The 14,545-nt window shown below is 34.0% G+C and overlaps 1 protein-coding gene, 1 long non-coding RNA gene and 1 pseudogene across 6 annotated transcripts; 1 reads left to right on the top strand and 2 right to left on the bottom strand.

Annotated features, from left to right (window-relative positions):
• Nucleotides 1-1,354: 1,354 nt before the first annotated feature.
• On the top strand, nucleotides 1,355-14,422 carry LOC120076563 (uncharacterized). Of its 2 annotated transcripts, none has more exons than XR_005481572.2 (3): nucleotides 1,355-1,539; nucleotides 7,899-8,172; nucleotides 8,252-8,512. It is a non-coding gene; the product is annotated as an uncharacterized LOC120076563 (long non-coding RNA). The 2 variants fall into 2 exon arrangements; XR_016529178.1 differs by lacking the exon at nucleotides 8,252-8,512 and adding an exon at nucleotides 14,012-14,422 and having other exon boundaries at nucleotides 1,359-1,539.
• On the bottom strand, nucleotides 4,174-5,277 carry LOC150036732 (protein WHAT'S THIS FACTOR 1 homolog, chloroplastic-like; annotated as a pseudogene).
• LOC120076561 (protein WHAT'S THIS FACTOR 1 homolog, chloroplastic) lies at nucleotides 9,062-13,374 on the bottom strand. Of its 4 annotated transcripts, none has more exons than XM_039030428.2 (3): nucleotides 13,022-13,362; nucleotides 12,862-12,928; nucleotides 9,062-10,655 (listed from the first exon to the last, which is right to left on the bottom strand). In XM_039030428.2, exon 3 carries the CDS (start codon nucleotides 10,596-10,598, stop codon nucleotides 9,342-9,344), a length of 1,257 nt encoding a protein of 418 aa, XP_038886356.1. In that variant the 5' UTR covers nucleotides 10,599-10,655; nucleotides 12,862-12,928; nucleotides 13,022-13,362; the 3' UTR covers nucleotides 9,062-9,341. The 4 variants fall into 4 exon arrangements, with proteins under 4 accessions (XP_038886356.1, XP_090168983.1, XP_038886355.1 ...); XM_090312857.1 differs by having other exon boundaries at nucleotides 12,679-12,928; nucleotides 13,022-13,348; XM_039030427.2 differs by lacking the exon at nucleotides 12,862-12,928 and having other exon boundaries at nucleotides 13,022-13,374.
• Nucleotides 14,423-14,545: the final 123 nt, after the last annotated feature.

The following is a 14,545-nucleotide window of genomic DNA, read 5'->3' as shown; positions in this document are numbered from 1 at the left end:
TACACAATCAGGTAATAAATGTATATGTAAATTAATATTTAAATTTTTTGTGTGTATATAATAATTTTTTTGTCAAATTAATTGGATGCCATACATGCAAGTTATTTGGTCATCACTACCTGATTACTATTGTGATGGTCAAGACATCTGATTGACCGTTTTCCTTCTTATATGTTTCCATATAGTAGAGTGGCATCATCCAAATCGTGTGTTGAGACTGTTCAGTCTGCGAAAAATGGTGCCTTCGTTGTGCTATACACTCCCGACACTACACCAGATTGATTTGAGAGGTAAGCACGACCAAGACTGGCGTCGAATTCATGCAGAATATATATCCTACTGGCATGCACCTCATGATCATTGTGCATAGGGAGAAATAACAAATGGACAACTGTATTAGATGACTATTTTTCCTAGTACGATTCAATCATGAGGCGATTTATCACACTTGAAGACGATTACTATTATTGCATGGTAAGAGATTTATAATCTTACATTTCCCAAATATATGATATGAATATTATTTAATATTAACTTTTTCATCGTACAAAATAATTTTATCAAAGAGATACAACAATATTAAGTACAATACAATTTACCAGAGTTGGGTTTAATGTGTAACCAAATATTGGTTAACGTCGTCGAAAGTATTATTCAACAAACAAGACGACTCAATGTTGCTGACACTGATCAAAGATGTATTCGACGACAACGACAACAAGGCAAAGCCAATTTAGCGGCACATAAAAACAACCCCCTATGGGGTAAACACCAGGAGGGTCATCTTTAAATTTCATATAAACTTCTATTTTAAAATTAAAGAACTAATTTCTCTTTTTCTAAATAAGACTCTACCATATACATGAGATCTTTTTTTATATATATTTGTAGAGAGATGTACTACTTAGTCAAGTCAAAAAATTTTTTTTAATATGGGTGCAGACTAATTAAGTTTTCATTGCAAATTAAATATATAAATAAGTTTAGTAATGAAGAAATTTGTTAGTTAAAAATTAAAAAAAAAACCGTAAAAAATCAGAATTTAAAAAAAAAACAAAAGTAAATCGTAGACCCAGTACACGAGTATGCCTTTGGCCAATCCACCATTGCTAACATGGTGCTATAACATGATGCTGATTAGATTAAAAGCTAATCGTGTACTGGGTACATGATTATTGTAACACTTTCCATTCCCACCTATTTTTTAAAATCATTTCCCATCTATCGCATGTTTGTCATAGTTTGAAAACCCACTATATTCATGAATTTTAGCCCTTATTTTTTTCTAAGTACATTTATTTATTTATTTTATTTTTATAATTATTATTATTATTTTGAAGATTGAATTTGTCTTAAATGGGTTTGAATGAAATTGGATCAAATACTTGGTGGGCCGAAATTGGGCACAAGGCTTTTCTCCTTCCTTCGCCTAAAACGCAGCTTCGATCACCAACGACGCCGGTCCGATTCAAAGCGATCGCCATTTCCAGTGACAGAAGCAAAACCAACTACCCCACTTCTACGATTCTACTCATACAGGTACATACAAACCAGAATTTCTGGTTCTTCTTGCCCTTTTTCTATCGAACGCTTTAATTTCTACTTGGAACTTTCCTTTCCACGAACTTTCTCAAGCTTCTGGGTTTTTAATTATAGTTGTCATCTTTGACTTTGACACGTGCATTTCGAATATCTTTTGCTAGAATTAATATTTACACTGATTTCTTAGATTATGTGTATGTTCCTTTGAGGGATTCCCGAACCCTGTTTTACTGTCTTGTTTTAAGTGTGTCGGCTCTGGATTTGAGTTTCCGGTGTCTCCTTTTCCCTTGTATTTGACTGTCATTATATGTTGAACTTCATCATTTGCCTTATATTTTGTTACGTACTGAATATTCTTGATGAGGTTTTGATTATTTTTGCAAATATGGTTGATATTGTTTGCTTTTCATCTCGATCAATTTAAATATAATTCAATTGGTTAAGACATAACTTTCAACCAATAAGGTTAGAAGTTCGGATCCCGAAAAAGTATAGATATCTTTGTGGGAGAAGTTGAGAGTTGAAGTAATAACTTATTACTAAATATAATTTTCTTTTCCAGATTATAATTTTCAAAAGTGATCCATGAAATTCTATGAATATCATTTCTTTATGCAGGTTAGAATTTTCAAAAAGAAAGTCGTGAAATTCTATGGGTGCTTTGTCCCATTTTGACTACCATTGTGTAGTGCAAAAAGAAAGAAACATATAACTATTTGTAGTTGTACGATTAGGAAGAGAAAAATCTAGAAGAATGGACTATGTCAGACCAGGATATAACAATCCTTTAGGGAGTGTTTGATTCAAGAACTAGATTTGTATAATCTATGATTAAGAAACTTGAGTTTTCTCCATTGGCTGCATAAACTCAGGCTTATAAAATTTACATTATACACTACAAGCTAACTTTTATGAACACATTACCAAACATAGATTTCACAAACTAGGTTTCTGAAATCCATTTCTTTTACAATGCAAACAGACTATGTGAACCCAAACTCGTGTTACGAGGCTTGTTAAATAAAAAACAAGTTGCAAGGGAAATATCCCCTTAAGAGTTCTTCAAGTCTTTGTAGATAGTAAAACTCTTAAATAAAATCTTCTTTCATACAGAGCTGATACTCATATCCACTGTTTCACATAGAGTTTTAGAACTGGATTAACTTGCTGAAATCCACCTTTTGGTTTGCTTGAATGTTCTGTTAGCTGTAATTATTATTTATTCCTTTCAATTTCACCATATTGGAATGTTTCAGTCACCACTGCACTTATACGAAAACGTTAGTTCTTTTAACTTTTTGTGTAACGTCTCGTGTTTTCAGATAAACTAATTTAATTGTTTGAGCATATTTAGGATTTTATCTTGTCTAATTAAATTAGAGTTGATTTGATTAACTAGAATTGTAACTTGGAGTTCAATTTGAGAAAGTAGATTCGAGTGAGTTACATTTTGAATTAATTAAACTTGAAAATTTAATTGATGAGAAATTTTTAATTACGCCTCAAATTCATTATTTTGGAAATTTAATCATTGGTTGGATTTTCTATCAAGTTTGGAAAGTTCACATTTTATCGAGTTTTTCCTTAAAATCTTGCCCAAATAATTTTGGAGCTTTTGATTTGAATTGGGAAAGGAATGGGGTAGAAAACAAAACAGGCAAACTCTTTCAAATGGTCACTTAACAAAGCATTGATATGGCTTACTTTCATTATCACCTGTAATATAACTTTGTGGCACGTCCTATCATTGAATTTTTTGGTGTACTTGATCTTGAACCATTTGACTTGCCATTTTTATCGCTAATTTGATCTTTGAGATAAGGAAAATTAATGTTTTTCAGTTCTTGATGACTAAAACCGATGGTAGTGTGCCAGGTTTTTATTCTCTCCATGATGCATACCCTACTTAACACAACATATGATCATCTGTTTATTTGCTTTTGTTTACTTCTTTTCATTTAGATTCTTTTGTTTTGTTCATTTCAATCATCTTCCAAAAGATTTGTCTCTACTAAGAGAGTCAAGACATATGATGGTATTCAAACCATAGAAAAGGGATGTCGTATAAAGTACCGCAGAAGTTGTGGTATTGGGATCCAAGGTTCTCTTCTCCTTATGCCCTCAAATACTTCCTTAGGAGATTTTCTCTATGGTCAATGAAGAAAGATCCAGACCTTGAATCAGCTCTATCTCGTAATCATCGATGGATTGTCAATAACCAAATCAAGAATATTATCCTTTGTTGCCCTGATCAGGCAACACCTGTAAAATTTCTCCAAAAGAAGTTCAAAACCCTCTACCTTCAAGGAAAAGCCCTTAACTGGCTGAAAAAGTATCCTTGCTACTTTGAAGTTTATCTCCACAATGATGAGCACTACTTTCGGCTAACAAAGAGGATGATGGCTTTGGTTGAAGAGGAAGAAACTGTCAAAGATATGCAGAAGCCTACTGTTGTCAAACGGTTGGCAAAGTTGTTGATGATGGCTTCAAATCAGAAACTAAATGTCGTAAAACTCGGTGAATTAAGGCGGAATTTTGGGCTCTCGGTGAATTAAAACTCGGAAAACCTCCTAGATTGTTTCGTTGACAATCAGGATCATCTGGTTCAAAATCTTTCCTCTTGTTCTTTTTTTATCTACCCAAAAGCATTTCTTCTTTTCTAAATTCATCAAATGATGTCGCTTGTTATATTCATGAAGTCCTTCCTGCATCAATTCTCCAAACTTCTCTTTTACAACCACTAGTGGATCTTTCTCAATTAATTTTGATCCATTATACCCTTCTCTAAGAACAACAGTGTAAATCTGATACTTGTTTGAGACATAGAATATGCCAGGGTGCTTAAGCAGCAATGCATTCAACTTCAATGGCAGACCAAATTCCCTGCTGAAATGTCCAAGCTTTATAATTTATGTTTTCTTCCATAATGTCAATGACAATATCTCATTAATCAACCCCATTGTTCTTTTTTCCATCTCTTTTGTACCTTGCACCAAGTCTGTAGGATTTTCGTATGGTGACACATATGGAGAGGCATTAAATTCATGGAACTTTTCCCATGAATTTACCCAAGTTGTTGGCATTGAATATGAGAAAGTTGGCTCAACCCCATGCTTGCAAGCTGAAGATTCTATGCTGGAAATTGCTAGCTCGGGTTTCCAAGAGATCAGTTCTATTTCCATTGAATTCTTTTTCCCAGTATAGTTTACAATTCGAAACATATCTAAATATTTGGGAACGATTCTTATCAAGTAGTCATCCGAGAGCCTAAAATTCTGCCTTAATTCACAAAGTTTTATGACATTTAGTCTTCATTAGCAACTTTGCCAACCGTTTGACAACAACAGGCTCCTGCATATCTTTGACAGCTTCTTCCTCTTCAACCAAAGCCATCATCTTCTTTGTTAGCCGAAAGTAGTGTTCATCATTGTGGAGATAAACTTCAAAGCAGCAAGGATACCCTTTCAGCCAGTTAAGGGCTTTTCCTTGAAGGTCGAGGGTTTTGAACTTCCTTCGGAGAAATTTAACAAATGTTGCCTGATCAGGGCAACGAAGGATAATATTCTTGATTTGGTTATTGACAATCCATCAACAATTACGAGATAGAGCTGATTCAAGGTCTGGATCTTTCTTCATTGACCATAGAGAAAAGTTCCTACGAAATTATTTGAGGGCATAAGGAGAAGAGAGCCTTGGATCCCAATACCTCAACTTCTGTGGTACTTTATATGACATCCTTTTCTATAGTATGTCTCAACTCTCTTAGCGGGGACCCGCCCCGTTCGTGTCAGGGATTCCCCGATTTAACCGGGGATGGGGTCAAACTAGGAAATTTATTCGGGGCCCCATCCGGGGATGGAGATAGTATCCCCGCCCCGACCCCGACCCCGATTAATCCCGACCCCGAATTTATATATATTTATATATATATATAAATAAATGTTATAAACTTATTATAAATATATATAAAAAAAATCCAAAATGAAAAAGTCCAAAAGCCCAAAAACCCAAAATTAAAAAAAAAAAAAAAAAAAAAAAAAAAAAAAAAAAAAAACCAAAAATATTTTCCTCTCCTCTTTCCTTTTTCCAAAATATTAAAATTAAATCTTTTCTTTTGCTTCTCCTGGGCCACGACAAGACAACCCAAAATCCCTAATTCCTAATCCAGCAGCCCCGCCGCAGCTCTTCTGCTCCGTCCAGCGTCCCTCACCCTCTGCGTTTGCTCCGTCCGGCGTCCACCAGCGTCCCTCTGCTGGTTTCCTTCCACTTCCGATTTTTCAGCATCCACCAACGTCCTTCTGCGTCTGTTGATCGTGACCACCCTCTGCGTCCTTACCCTCTGCGTCTACTGACCGTGACCACCAAATTTTCTTTCATTCTCTTGTTTGGCTGTTTGATATTTTTGAAAATTATGCTTGAAATTAGTATGTTTATGTATGTTTGAAATTGTATGTTTGGTCGGTAAAAATTATGTTTGTGTATGTTTGATATTTGAATGTTTTGAATTTTAAGCTTGAATATGTTTGAAAAATATGTCCGTGTATATTTGGTATTTGAATGTTTTGGATTGTAGGCTTAATATGTTTGAAAAATATGTTTGAAATTTGAATGCTTTCAATTTTGGGGTTGAATCGTTGAATGCTTTGAATATGTTTGAATATTTTGAAAATGAAGTCCAAGTCTAAAGAGAGGTTTTTAAATTAAATGTTTGAATGCTTTGAATAGGGTGAAAACAATGTTTTCATCACCTTCTACAAATCAAGATTCTTCAAGTCAAATTCCAAGTCCAATCCCAGATCCAACCCCAGATTTAACCTAAAATTCAACCCCAAATTTAACTCCATGCTCATCGAATGATGATAATTTGAATGTTGATAATTGTGTTATTCTTGATGAGGATATTGAGAAGGGATCTTTAAAGAGGAGATTGACATCGGTTGTTTGGAATCATTTTAAAAAACAAAAAATAGATGGAGTAGTCAAGGCAGTTTGTAATTACTGCAAACGAAAATTAGGGGGTGAAAGTAAAAATAAAATCAAACATTTGCATGATCATATTAAGATATGCCCATATAAAGGACAAAAGGACATACGACAATCCTTATTGAATCCTAATAGAGAGAAGAACAATACATTGAGTTTATATAACTTTGATCGGGAAACTACAAAAAAAACATTAGCTAGGATGATAATAAGACATGAATATTCTCTCTCAATGGTTGAGCATGAAGGTTTTAGGGAATTTTGTAATGTTATCCAACCATTATTTAAGATAGTGTCAAGAAACACAATAAAGGAGATTTTGAAAATTTAGGAGACTAAAAACTTGAAAACCATGGCATTGTTGAATGAGATCAAAGGAAAGATTGCCCTGACAATGGATATGTGAACTTCCAACCACCAAACAAAAGGTTATATGGTTGTTCATTTTGTTGATGATAGTTGGGTTTTGCAAAACAAAATAATCAGGTTTATATATGTCCCTTCTCTACACACTTCTGAGATGCTTCTTGAAGAAATAATGGAATGTCTGTTAAATTGGAATATTGATCGAAAATTGTCATCAGTAACTATAGATAATTGTAGTACCAATGACTCTATGGTTAATATGCTTGTTGTTAGTTTGTGTGGAAACTTAATATTGGATGGGAGTTTATTTCATATGCGGTGTTGTGCACATATTCCAAACTTGATTGTGAAAGATGGGTTAGTAGTGATAGGAGATGGGATCGAAAGAGTACGTAGTAGTGTGTCTTTTTGGGTGCATACACAAAAAAAGAAAGAGAAATTTGAGGAAACTGCTCGATAGTTGAATGTTTATGATGGTCAGATATTGAGTCTTGATTGTTGTACTAGGTGAAATTCCACCTATTTTATGTTAGCCACTGCATTAAAGTACAAAGCTATTTTTTATCGATTAAAACAACGAGAACCAAAGTACAAGTATTTGCCTTTGGATCAAGATTGGGTATTAGCAAAAGAAATATGTGAGAAATTGAAAATATTTCATCACGTAACTGAAATATTTTCTTGATTCAAATATCCTACAATCTTTTTTTCCCAAAAATTTGTAAATTGAAATTGGCTATTTCTGAGTGGACTAATTCTGGCATTCAAGAGATCAGAGACTTTTAGAACCATGTTACAAATTAAAGTTGATTGAATTTTACTTTCATATAATTTATGAAGATAATTTTTTCTTGAAGTGGAAAGGATTAAAAAAATTTGTTCAGATTTGGAAATAGAATATAAAGCATGAAGGTGAAAGTGATAATTATCACGTTAGAAATTTGAATAATGGAACCTCACAGAATATCGAATTTGGTGATTTTAATGATTATGCCTTTTTGTATCAGATTCCAATAATGTGAATCAGAAGCAACAGTTTGATGCATATTTCGATGAACCTCACCTTGAACATCTGATTATGACATTTTGAGTTGGTGGAAATTGAATGGTGTCAAGTATCCAATTTTACAAAAAATTGCAAGAGACATCTTAGCCATCCCGCATCAGAGTCTGCTTTTAGTACGATTGTAAGCCCACATCGTAACAAACTTCATCCAAAGATATAGACGATAAAGGCTTTGATGTGCGCTCAAAATTGGATCGCAACGGAAGTTTTGACAGGTTAGTTTGTTTAATATCTTTCTATCATTTAATATATTAATAAATATTTTCATTTATTACAAATATTTGACAATGTAAGGTACTAGCACGAAAAAGAAATTGTTACACATTTAGCAACCGTTTTAGAAGATGCAGACAATTCTATTGAAGATGGCGTGGTGATTAAGATATACTCAAGGAATTATTTGTTTATTACATTTTAAACGTAAGAATGAATACTAAGGATGGGATGATACTAAGAAAAGTGAAAGATTTGATTGTAAAATCGTTGAAGAGAGGACAAGTTTTGTTGAATTTTAAGTTATATACTTATTTGAATGCATAAAACGTTTGCCTTGAATTAACTTTCTTATTCAAACTTTATTGAATTTTAAGTTATAAAATTATTTAATGGATTTGTTAGCTTTTAAATTGTTTGTCAATTAAAATAGTCTATTGTTTTCTGTTCATTTGTTGTGCATTAGTCAAATTTCAAATAAAATCACTTGAATTAAAAAATGAGAAATTCGATAAACTTTTTTAATAGATTTTTCATGAACTAATCAAATTTTAACTAAAAAAATGGGGAATCCCCGCGGAAAAACGAAGAATGGAACCCGCGGGGACCCCGTTTCCCCGATGGGGAATCCCTGCCCTCATCCCCACCTTCAAATGGCGAGGATGGGGGACAATTTCCCCCATGGGACTGGGGACAGGGGACGCCCCCCATCGCGCCCTGACCCTGCCAACCCTACTTCAATTACAAGTAACTAGAAAGTACCCTTGTTCAAAAATATGAGGGCCGATTGATGATAATAATAATAATAATTGATTAATTGGAATCCTAATGACTATTTTATCTTTGTTTTTAAACATCTCTTCTTGGAATTTTGATTCCGTTTGATAACTATTTTGTTCTTTTTTTAAATTAAGCATATTTCTTCCTCATTTCTTATAATGATTTGCATCTTTATCAAATACAATAGTTGAATTCTTAGCTAAATTCCAAAAGCAAAAACAATTTTTTAAAAGTTATTTTTTTTAGTATCAAATGTAGATAATTAAAGAAGAAATTTAGAGGGTGGAAGTAATGTCTAGGCTTAATTTTCAAAAACAAAAATAAAAAACCAAATAATTACCAAACGGTTGAATGTTTAGAACCATATGAAGTTCTAGCGAGCACCTACAAGTTATGCAAGACCATCATCAAAGAGAGACTGGTAGAATCTTTTCCTTTCCTCTGGCTCAAGTAAACCTCCTAGATTGTTTCCTTGACCATCAGGATCATCTGGTTCAAAATCTTTCCTCTTGTTCTTTTCTGATCTACCCAAAAGCATTCCCTTCATTCTCTTCTTTTCTAAATTCATCAAATGATGTCGCTTGTTATATTCATGAAGTCCTTCCTGCATCAATTCTCCAAACTTCTCTTTTACAACCACTAGTGGATCTTTCTCAATTAATTTTGATCCATTATACCCTTCTCTAAGAACAACAGTGTAAATCTGATACTTGTTTGAGACATAGAATATGCCAGGGTGCTTAAGCAGCAATGCATTCAACTTCAATGGCAGACCAAATTCCCTGCTGAAATGTCCAAGCTTTATAATTGATGCTTTCTTCCATAATGTCAATGACAATATCTCATGAATCAATCCCACTATTCTTTTTTCCATCTCTTTTGTACCTTGCACCAAGCCTGCAGGATTTTCGTATGGTGACACATATGGAGAAGCATTAAATTCATGGAACTTTTCCCATGAATTTACCCAAGTTGTTGGCAGTGAGCAAGAGAAAGCTGGCTCAACCCCATGCTTGCAAGCTGAAGATTCTATGTTGGAAATTGCTAGCTCGGGTTTCCAAGAGATCAATTCTATTTCCATTGAATTCTTTTTCCCAGTATAGTTTACAATTCGAAACATATCTGAATATTTGGGTACAATTCTTATCAAGTAGTCATCCGAGAGCCCAAAATTCTGCTTTAATTCACCGAGTTTTACGACATTTAGTCTCTGATTTGAAGCCATCATCAGCAACTTTGCCAACCGTTTGACAACAACAGGCTCCTGCATATCTTTGACAGCTTCTTCCTCTTCAACCAAAGCCATCATCCTCTTTGTTAGCCGAAAGTAGCGCTCATCATTGTGGAGATAAACTTCAAAGCAGCAAGGATACTTTTTCAGCCAATTAAGGGCTTTTCCTTGAAGGTCGAGGGTTTTGAACTTCTTTTGGAGAAATTTTACAGGTGTTGCCTGATCAGGACAACGAAGGATAATATTCTTGATTTGGTTATTGGCAATCCATCGACGATTACGAGATAGAGCTGATTCAAGGTCTGGATCTTTCTTCATTGACCATAGAGAAAAGTTCCTAAGGAAGTATTTGAGGACATAAGGAGAAGAGAACCTTGGATCCCAATACCTCAACTTCTGCAGTACTTTATAAGACATCCCTTTTCTATGGTTTGAATACCATCGTATGTCTCGACTCTCTTAGTAGAGACAAATCTGTGGGAAGATGATTGAAATGAACAAAACAAATTAAAAGAATCTAAATGAAAAGAAGTAAACAAAAGCAAATAAACAAATGATCATATGTTGTGTTAAGTAGGGTATGCATCATGGAGAGAATAAAAACCTGGCACACTACCATCAGTTTTAGTCATCAAGAACTGAAAACATTAATTTTTCTTATCCCAAAGATCAAATTAGCGATAAAAATGGCAAGTCAAATGGTTCAAGATCAAGTACACCAAAAAATTCAATGATAGGACGTGCCACAAAGTTATATTACAGGTGATAATGAAAGCAAGTCATATCAATGCTTTGTTAAGTGACCGTTTGAAAGAGTTTGCCTGTTTTGTTTTCTACCCCCTTCCTTTCCAAATTCAAATCAAAAGCTCCAAAATTATCTGAGCAAGATCTTAAGAAAAAACTCGATAAAATTTGAACTTTCCAAACTTGATAAAAAATCCAACCAATGATTAAATTTCCAAAATAATGAATTTGAGACGTAATTAAAAATTTCTCATCAATTAAATTTTCAAGTTTAATTAATTCAAGATGTAACTCACTCGAATCTACTTTCTCAAATTGAACTCCAAGTTACAATTCTAGTTAATCCAATCAACTCCAATTTAATTAGATAAGATAAAATCTTAAATATGTTCAAACAATTAAATTAGTTTATCTGAAAACACGAGACGTTACACAAAAAGTTAAAAGAACTAACATTTCTGTATTAGTGCAGTAGTGACTGAAACATTCCAATATGGTGAAATTGAAAGGAATAAATAATAATTACAGCTAACAGAACATTCAAGCAAACCAAAAAATGGATTTCATGCAAGTTAATCCAGTTCTGAAACTTTATGTGAAACAGTGGATATGAATATCAGCTCGGTATGAAAGAAGAATTTATTTAAGAGTTTAACTATCTACAAAGACTTGAAGAACTCTTAAGAGAATATTTCCCTTACAACTCGTTTTTTATTTAAAAAGCCTCGTAACACGAGTTTGGGTTCACATAGTCTGTTTGCATTGTAAAAGAAATGTATTTCAGAAACCTAGTTTATGAAATCTATGTTTGGTAATGTGTTCATAAAAGTTAGCTTGCAGTTTATAATGTAAATTTTATAAGCTTGAGTTTATGCAGCCAATGGAGCAAACTCAAGTTTCTTAATCATAAATTGTACAAATCTAGTTCTTGAATCAAACACTCCCTAAATGATTGTTATATCCTGGTCTGACATAGTCCATTCTTCTAGATTTTTCTCTTCCTAATCGTACAACTACAAATAGTTATATGTTTCTTTCTTTTTGCACTACACAATGGTAGTCAAAATGGGACAAAGCACCCATAGAATTTCATGGCTTTCTTTTTGAAAATTCTAACCTGCATAAAGAAATGATATCCATAGAATTTCACGGATCACTTTTGAAAATTATAATCTGGAAAAGAAAATTATATTTAGTAATCAGTTATTACTTCAACTCTCAACTTCTCCCACAAAGATATCTATACTTTGTCGGGATCCAAACTTCTAATCTTATTGGTTGAAAGTTATGTCTTAACCAGTTGAACTATATTTAAGTTAATCGGGATGAAAAGCAAAGAATATCAACCACATTTGCAAAAATAATCACAACCCCATCAAGAATATTCAGTACGTAACAAAATATAAGGCAAATGATGAAGTTCAACATATAATGACAGTCAAATACAAGGGAAAAAGAGACACCGAAAACTCAAACCCAGAGCCGACACACTTAAAACAAGACAGTATAACAGAGTTCGAGAATCCCCCAAAGGAACATACACATAATCAAAGATCAGTGTAAATATTAATTCTAGCAAAAGATATTCGATATGCACGTGTCAAAGTCAAAGATGACAACTATAATTAAAAACTCAGAAAAGTAAAAGATTAAGCAGCTTGAGAAAGCTCGTGGAAATGAAAGTTCCAAGTAAAAATTAAAGCGTCTGATAGAAAAAGGGCAAGAAGAACCAGAAATTCTGGTTTGTATGTACCTGTATGAGTAGAATCGTAGAAGTAGGGTAGTTGGTTTTGCTTCTGTCGCCGGAAATTTTTACCGGCCAAACATACTAATGTCAAGCATAATTTTCAAGCATTCACAAACATACTAATTTCAAGCATAATTTTCAAAAATATCAAACGGTTAAACAAGAGAACGAAAGGAAATTTTTACTGACACCGGCTTGAACTTTAAAATCTTGAAAGTTGAACGAAATAGGTCTCGTCTATCGAAATAGCACAAATCTGTTTTTTTCAAAAAAAAAAAAAAAAAAACAACATAGAGTTGGAACAGTCAAAATATATAAAAAAACAACACGGACGGCGTTGAATGTTTACCTGAAAATCTGAAATGGTTGAGGCTGGGTTGAGGAAACGTCAAATCGCTGCTTTGAATATGTTTGGCTGGAACTGAAAATCGGAAGTGGAAGGGACGCTCGGCTGGAACTGGAGCGGACGCCGGTGGTCACGGTCAGTGGACGTTGGTGGTCACGGTCAGCAGACGCAGAGGGACGCTGGTGGACGCCGGACGGAGCAGACCAGAGGGTGAGGGACGCCGGACGGAGCAGAAGAGCTGCGGCGGGGCTGCTGGATTAGGAATTAGGGATTTTGGCGGTTGTGGGTTGTCTTGTCTTGGCCTAGGAGAAGCAAAAGAAAAGATTTATTAATTTTAATATTTTGGAAAAAGGAAAGAGGAGAAGAAAATATTTTTGGGCTTTTATTAATTTTGTGTTTTTGGGCTTTTGGGCTTTTTCATTTTGGATTTTTTTATATATATTTATAATAATTTTATAACATTTATATATATATATTTATTTATAAAAATATATATATAAATTCGGGGTTGGGGCGGGGATACTGTCCCCGTTCCCGAATAGGGCCCCAAATAAATTCCCCGATTTGATCCCATCCCTGGTCAAACCGGGGAATCCCCGACCCGAACGGGGCGAGTCCTTGTGGGTATTTTTTGCCAACCCTAAATTGAAGACTCTTTTCGTGTACTCGTTCTTTTGTCTGCATTTGTACGTTATTTCCTTCTTTTTCTAGTGAAAGTTTAGTTTCTTACTCCAATTAGGAAAAAGGTAAATATGGTATTGATAGGCTGTACAACTACAAATATTCAGTTAAGTTTTCAGTTTTACATATAACGTGTATCATGTGTGTGTATGTATAAATAGTAGAGTTCGATTCGATTTTGGGTTCGATCTGACCAGATCTTTAGTAAACACCAAATTTTTTGTTCAAGTTGTATAATGAATTGCTGTTTAACATCGAATGTTAGATAAAAATGACTACAAGAGCCGTCTGACCTGAATTTTGGCAATGCAGGATATGGAATGTATCAACTAATGATTTGGCTGAAGTTTGGGGGAGTGGAGTATTTGGTTTAAGAAGCTGTTCAAAGCAATGAGTTCGGCATCAGTGAAGTAGAAGCCAATGGAGTTGTATTGTATCTGAATTGTCTTCCCCGTCGTGAGCAAATTGAAGCTGTTTTGAAAGTTGTTTTGAAGTGCCGCAGAGAAAATTGTGATATAACGAGAAAACTATGGGAATAATAATATGGAAGTTGAGCAAGTTTTTCAGGTTAGGCCATTTACTTTTGCGTTATATCATCCTGAATTTAATGTGTAGTAGAGATGAATAAATCAATTCCTGTGCGTTGGAAAAAAGAAAATCTGGATGGTTTGAAAAGCTATTCAAGCACACAGTTTTAAGATGTACATTTCATTACGTCTACCATTCCATAAATTTCACCAAGGTAAGGAAGATCAAGATGTGATGGGAATAAAGAAAAAGGATAATAATTTCATGTCATTGTGCTGAAACAAATCGACACAAAGAAACCGGTATACAATGAAGATA

Source organism: Benincasa hispida, chromosome 4, assembly GCF_027475165.1.
Source record: "Benincasa hispida cultivar pf3 chromosome 4, pf3_genome.v1.1, whole genome shotgun sequence".
Taxonomy (NCBI): Eukaryota; Viridiplantae; Streptophyta; class Magnoliopsida; order Cucurbitales; family Cucurbitaceae; genus Benincasa; species Benincasa hispida.
Note: the sequence above shows the minus strand (reverse complement) of the source record. Positions and strands in the feature narration are given on the sequence as shown.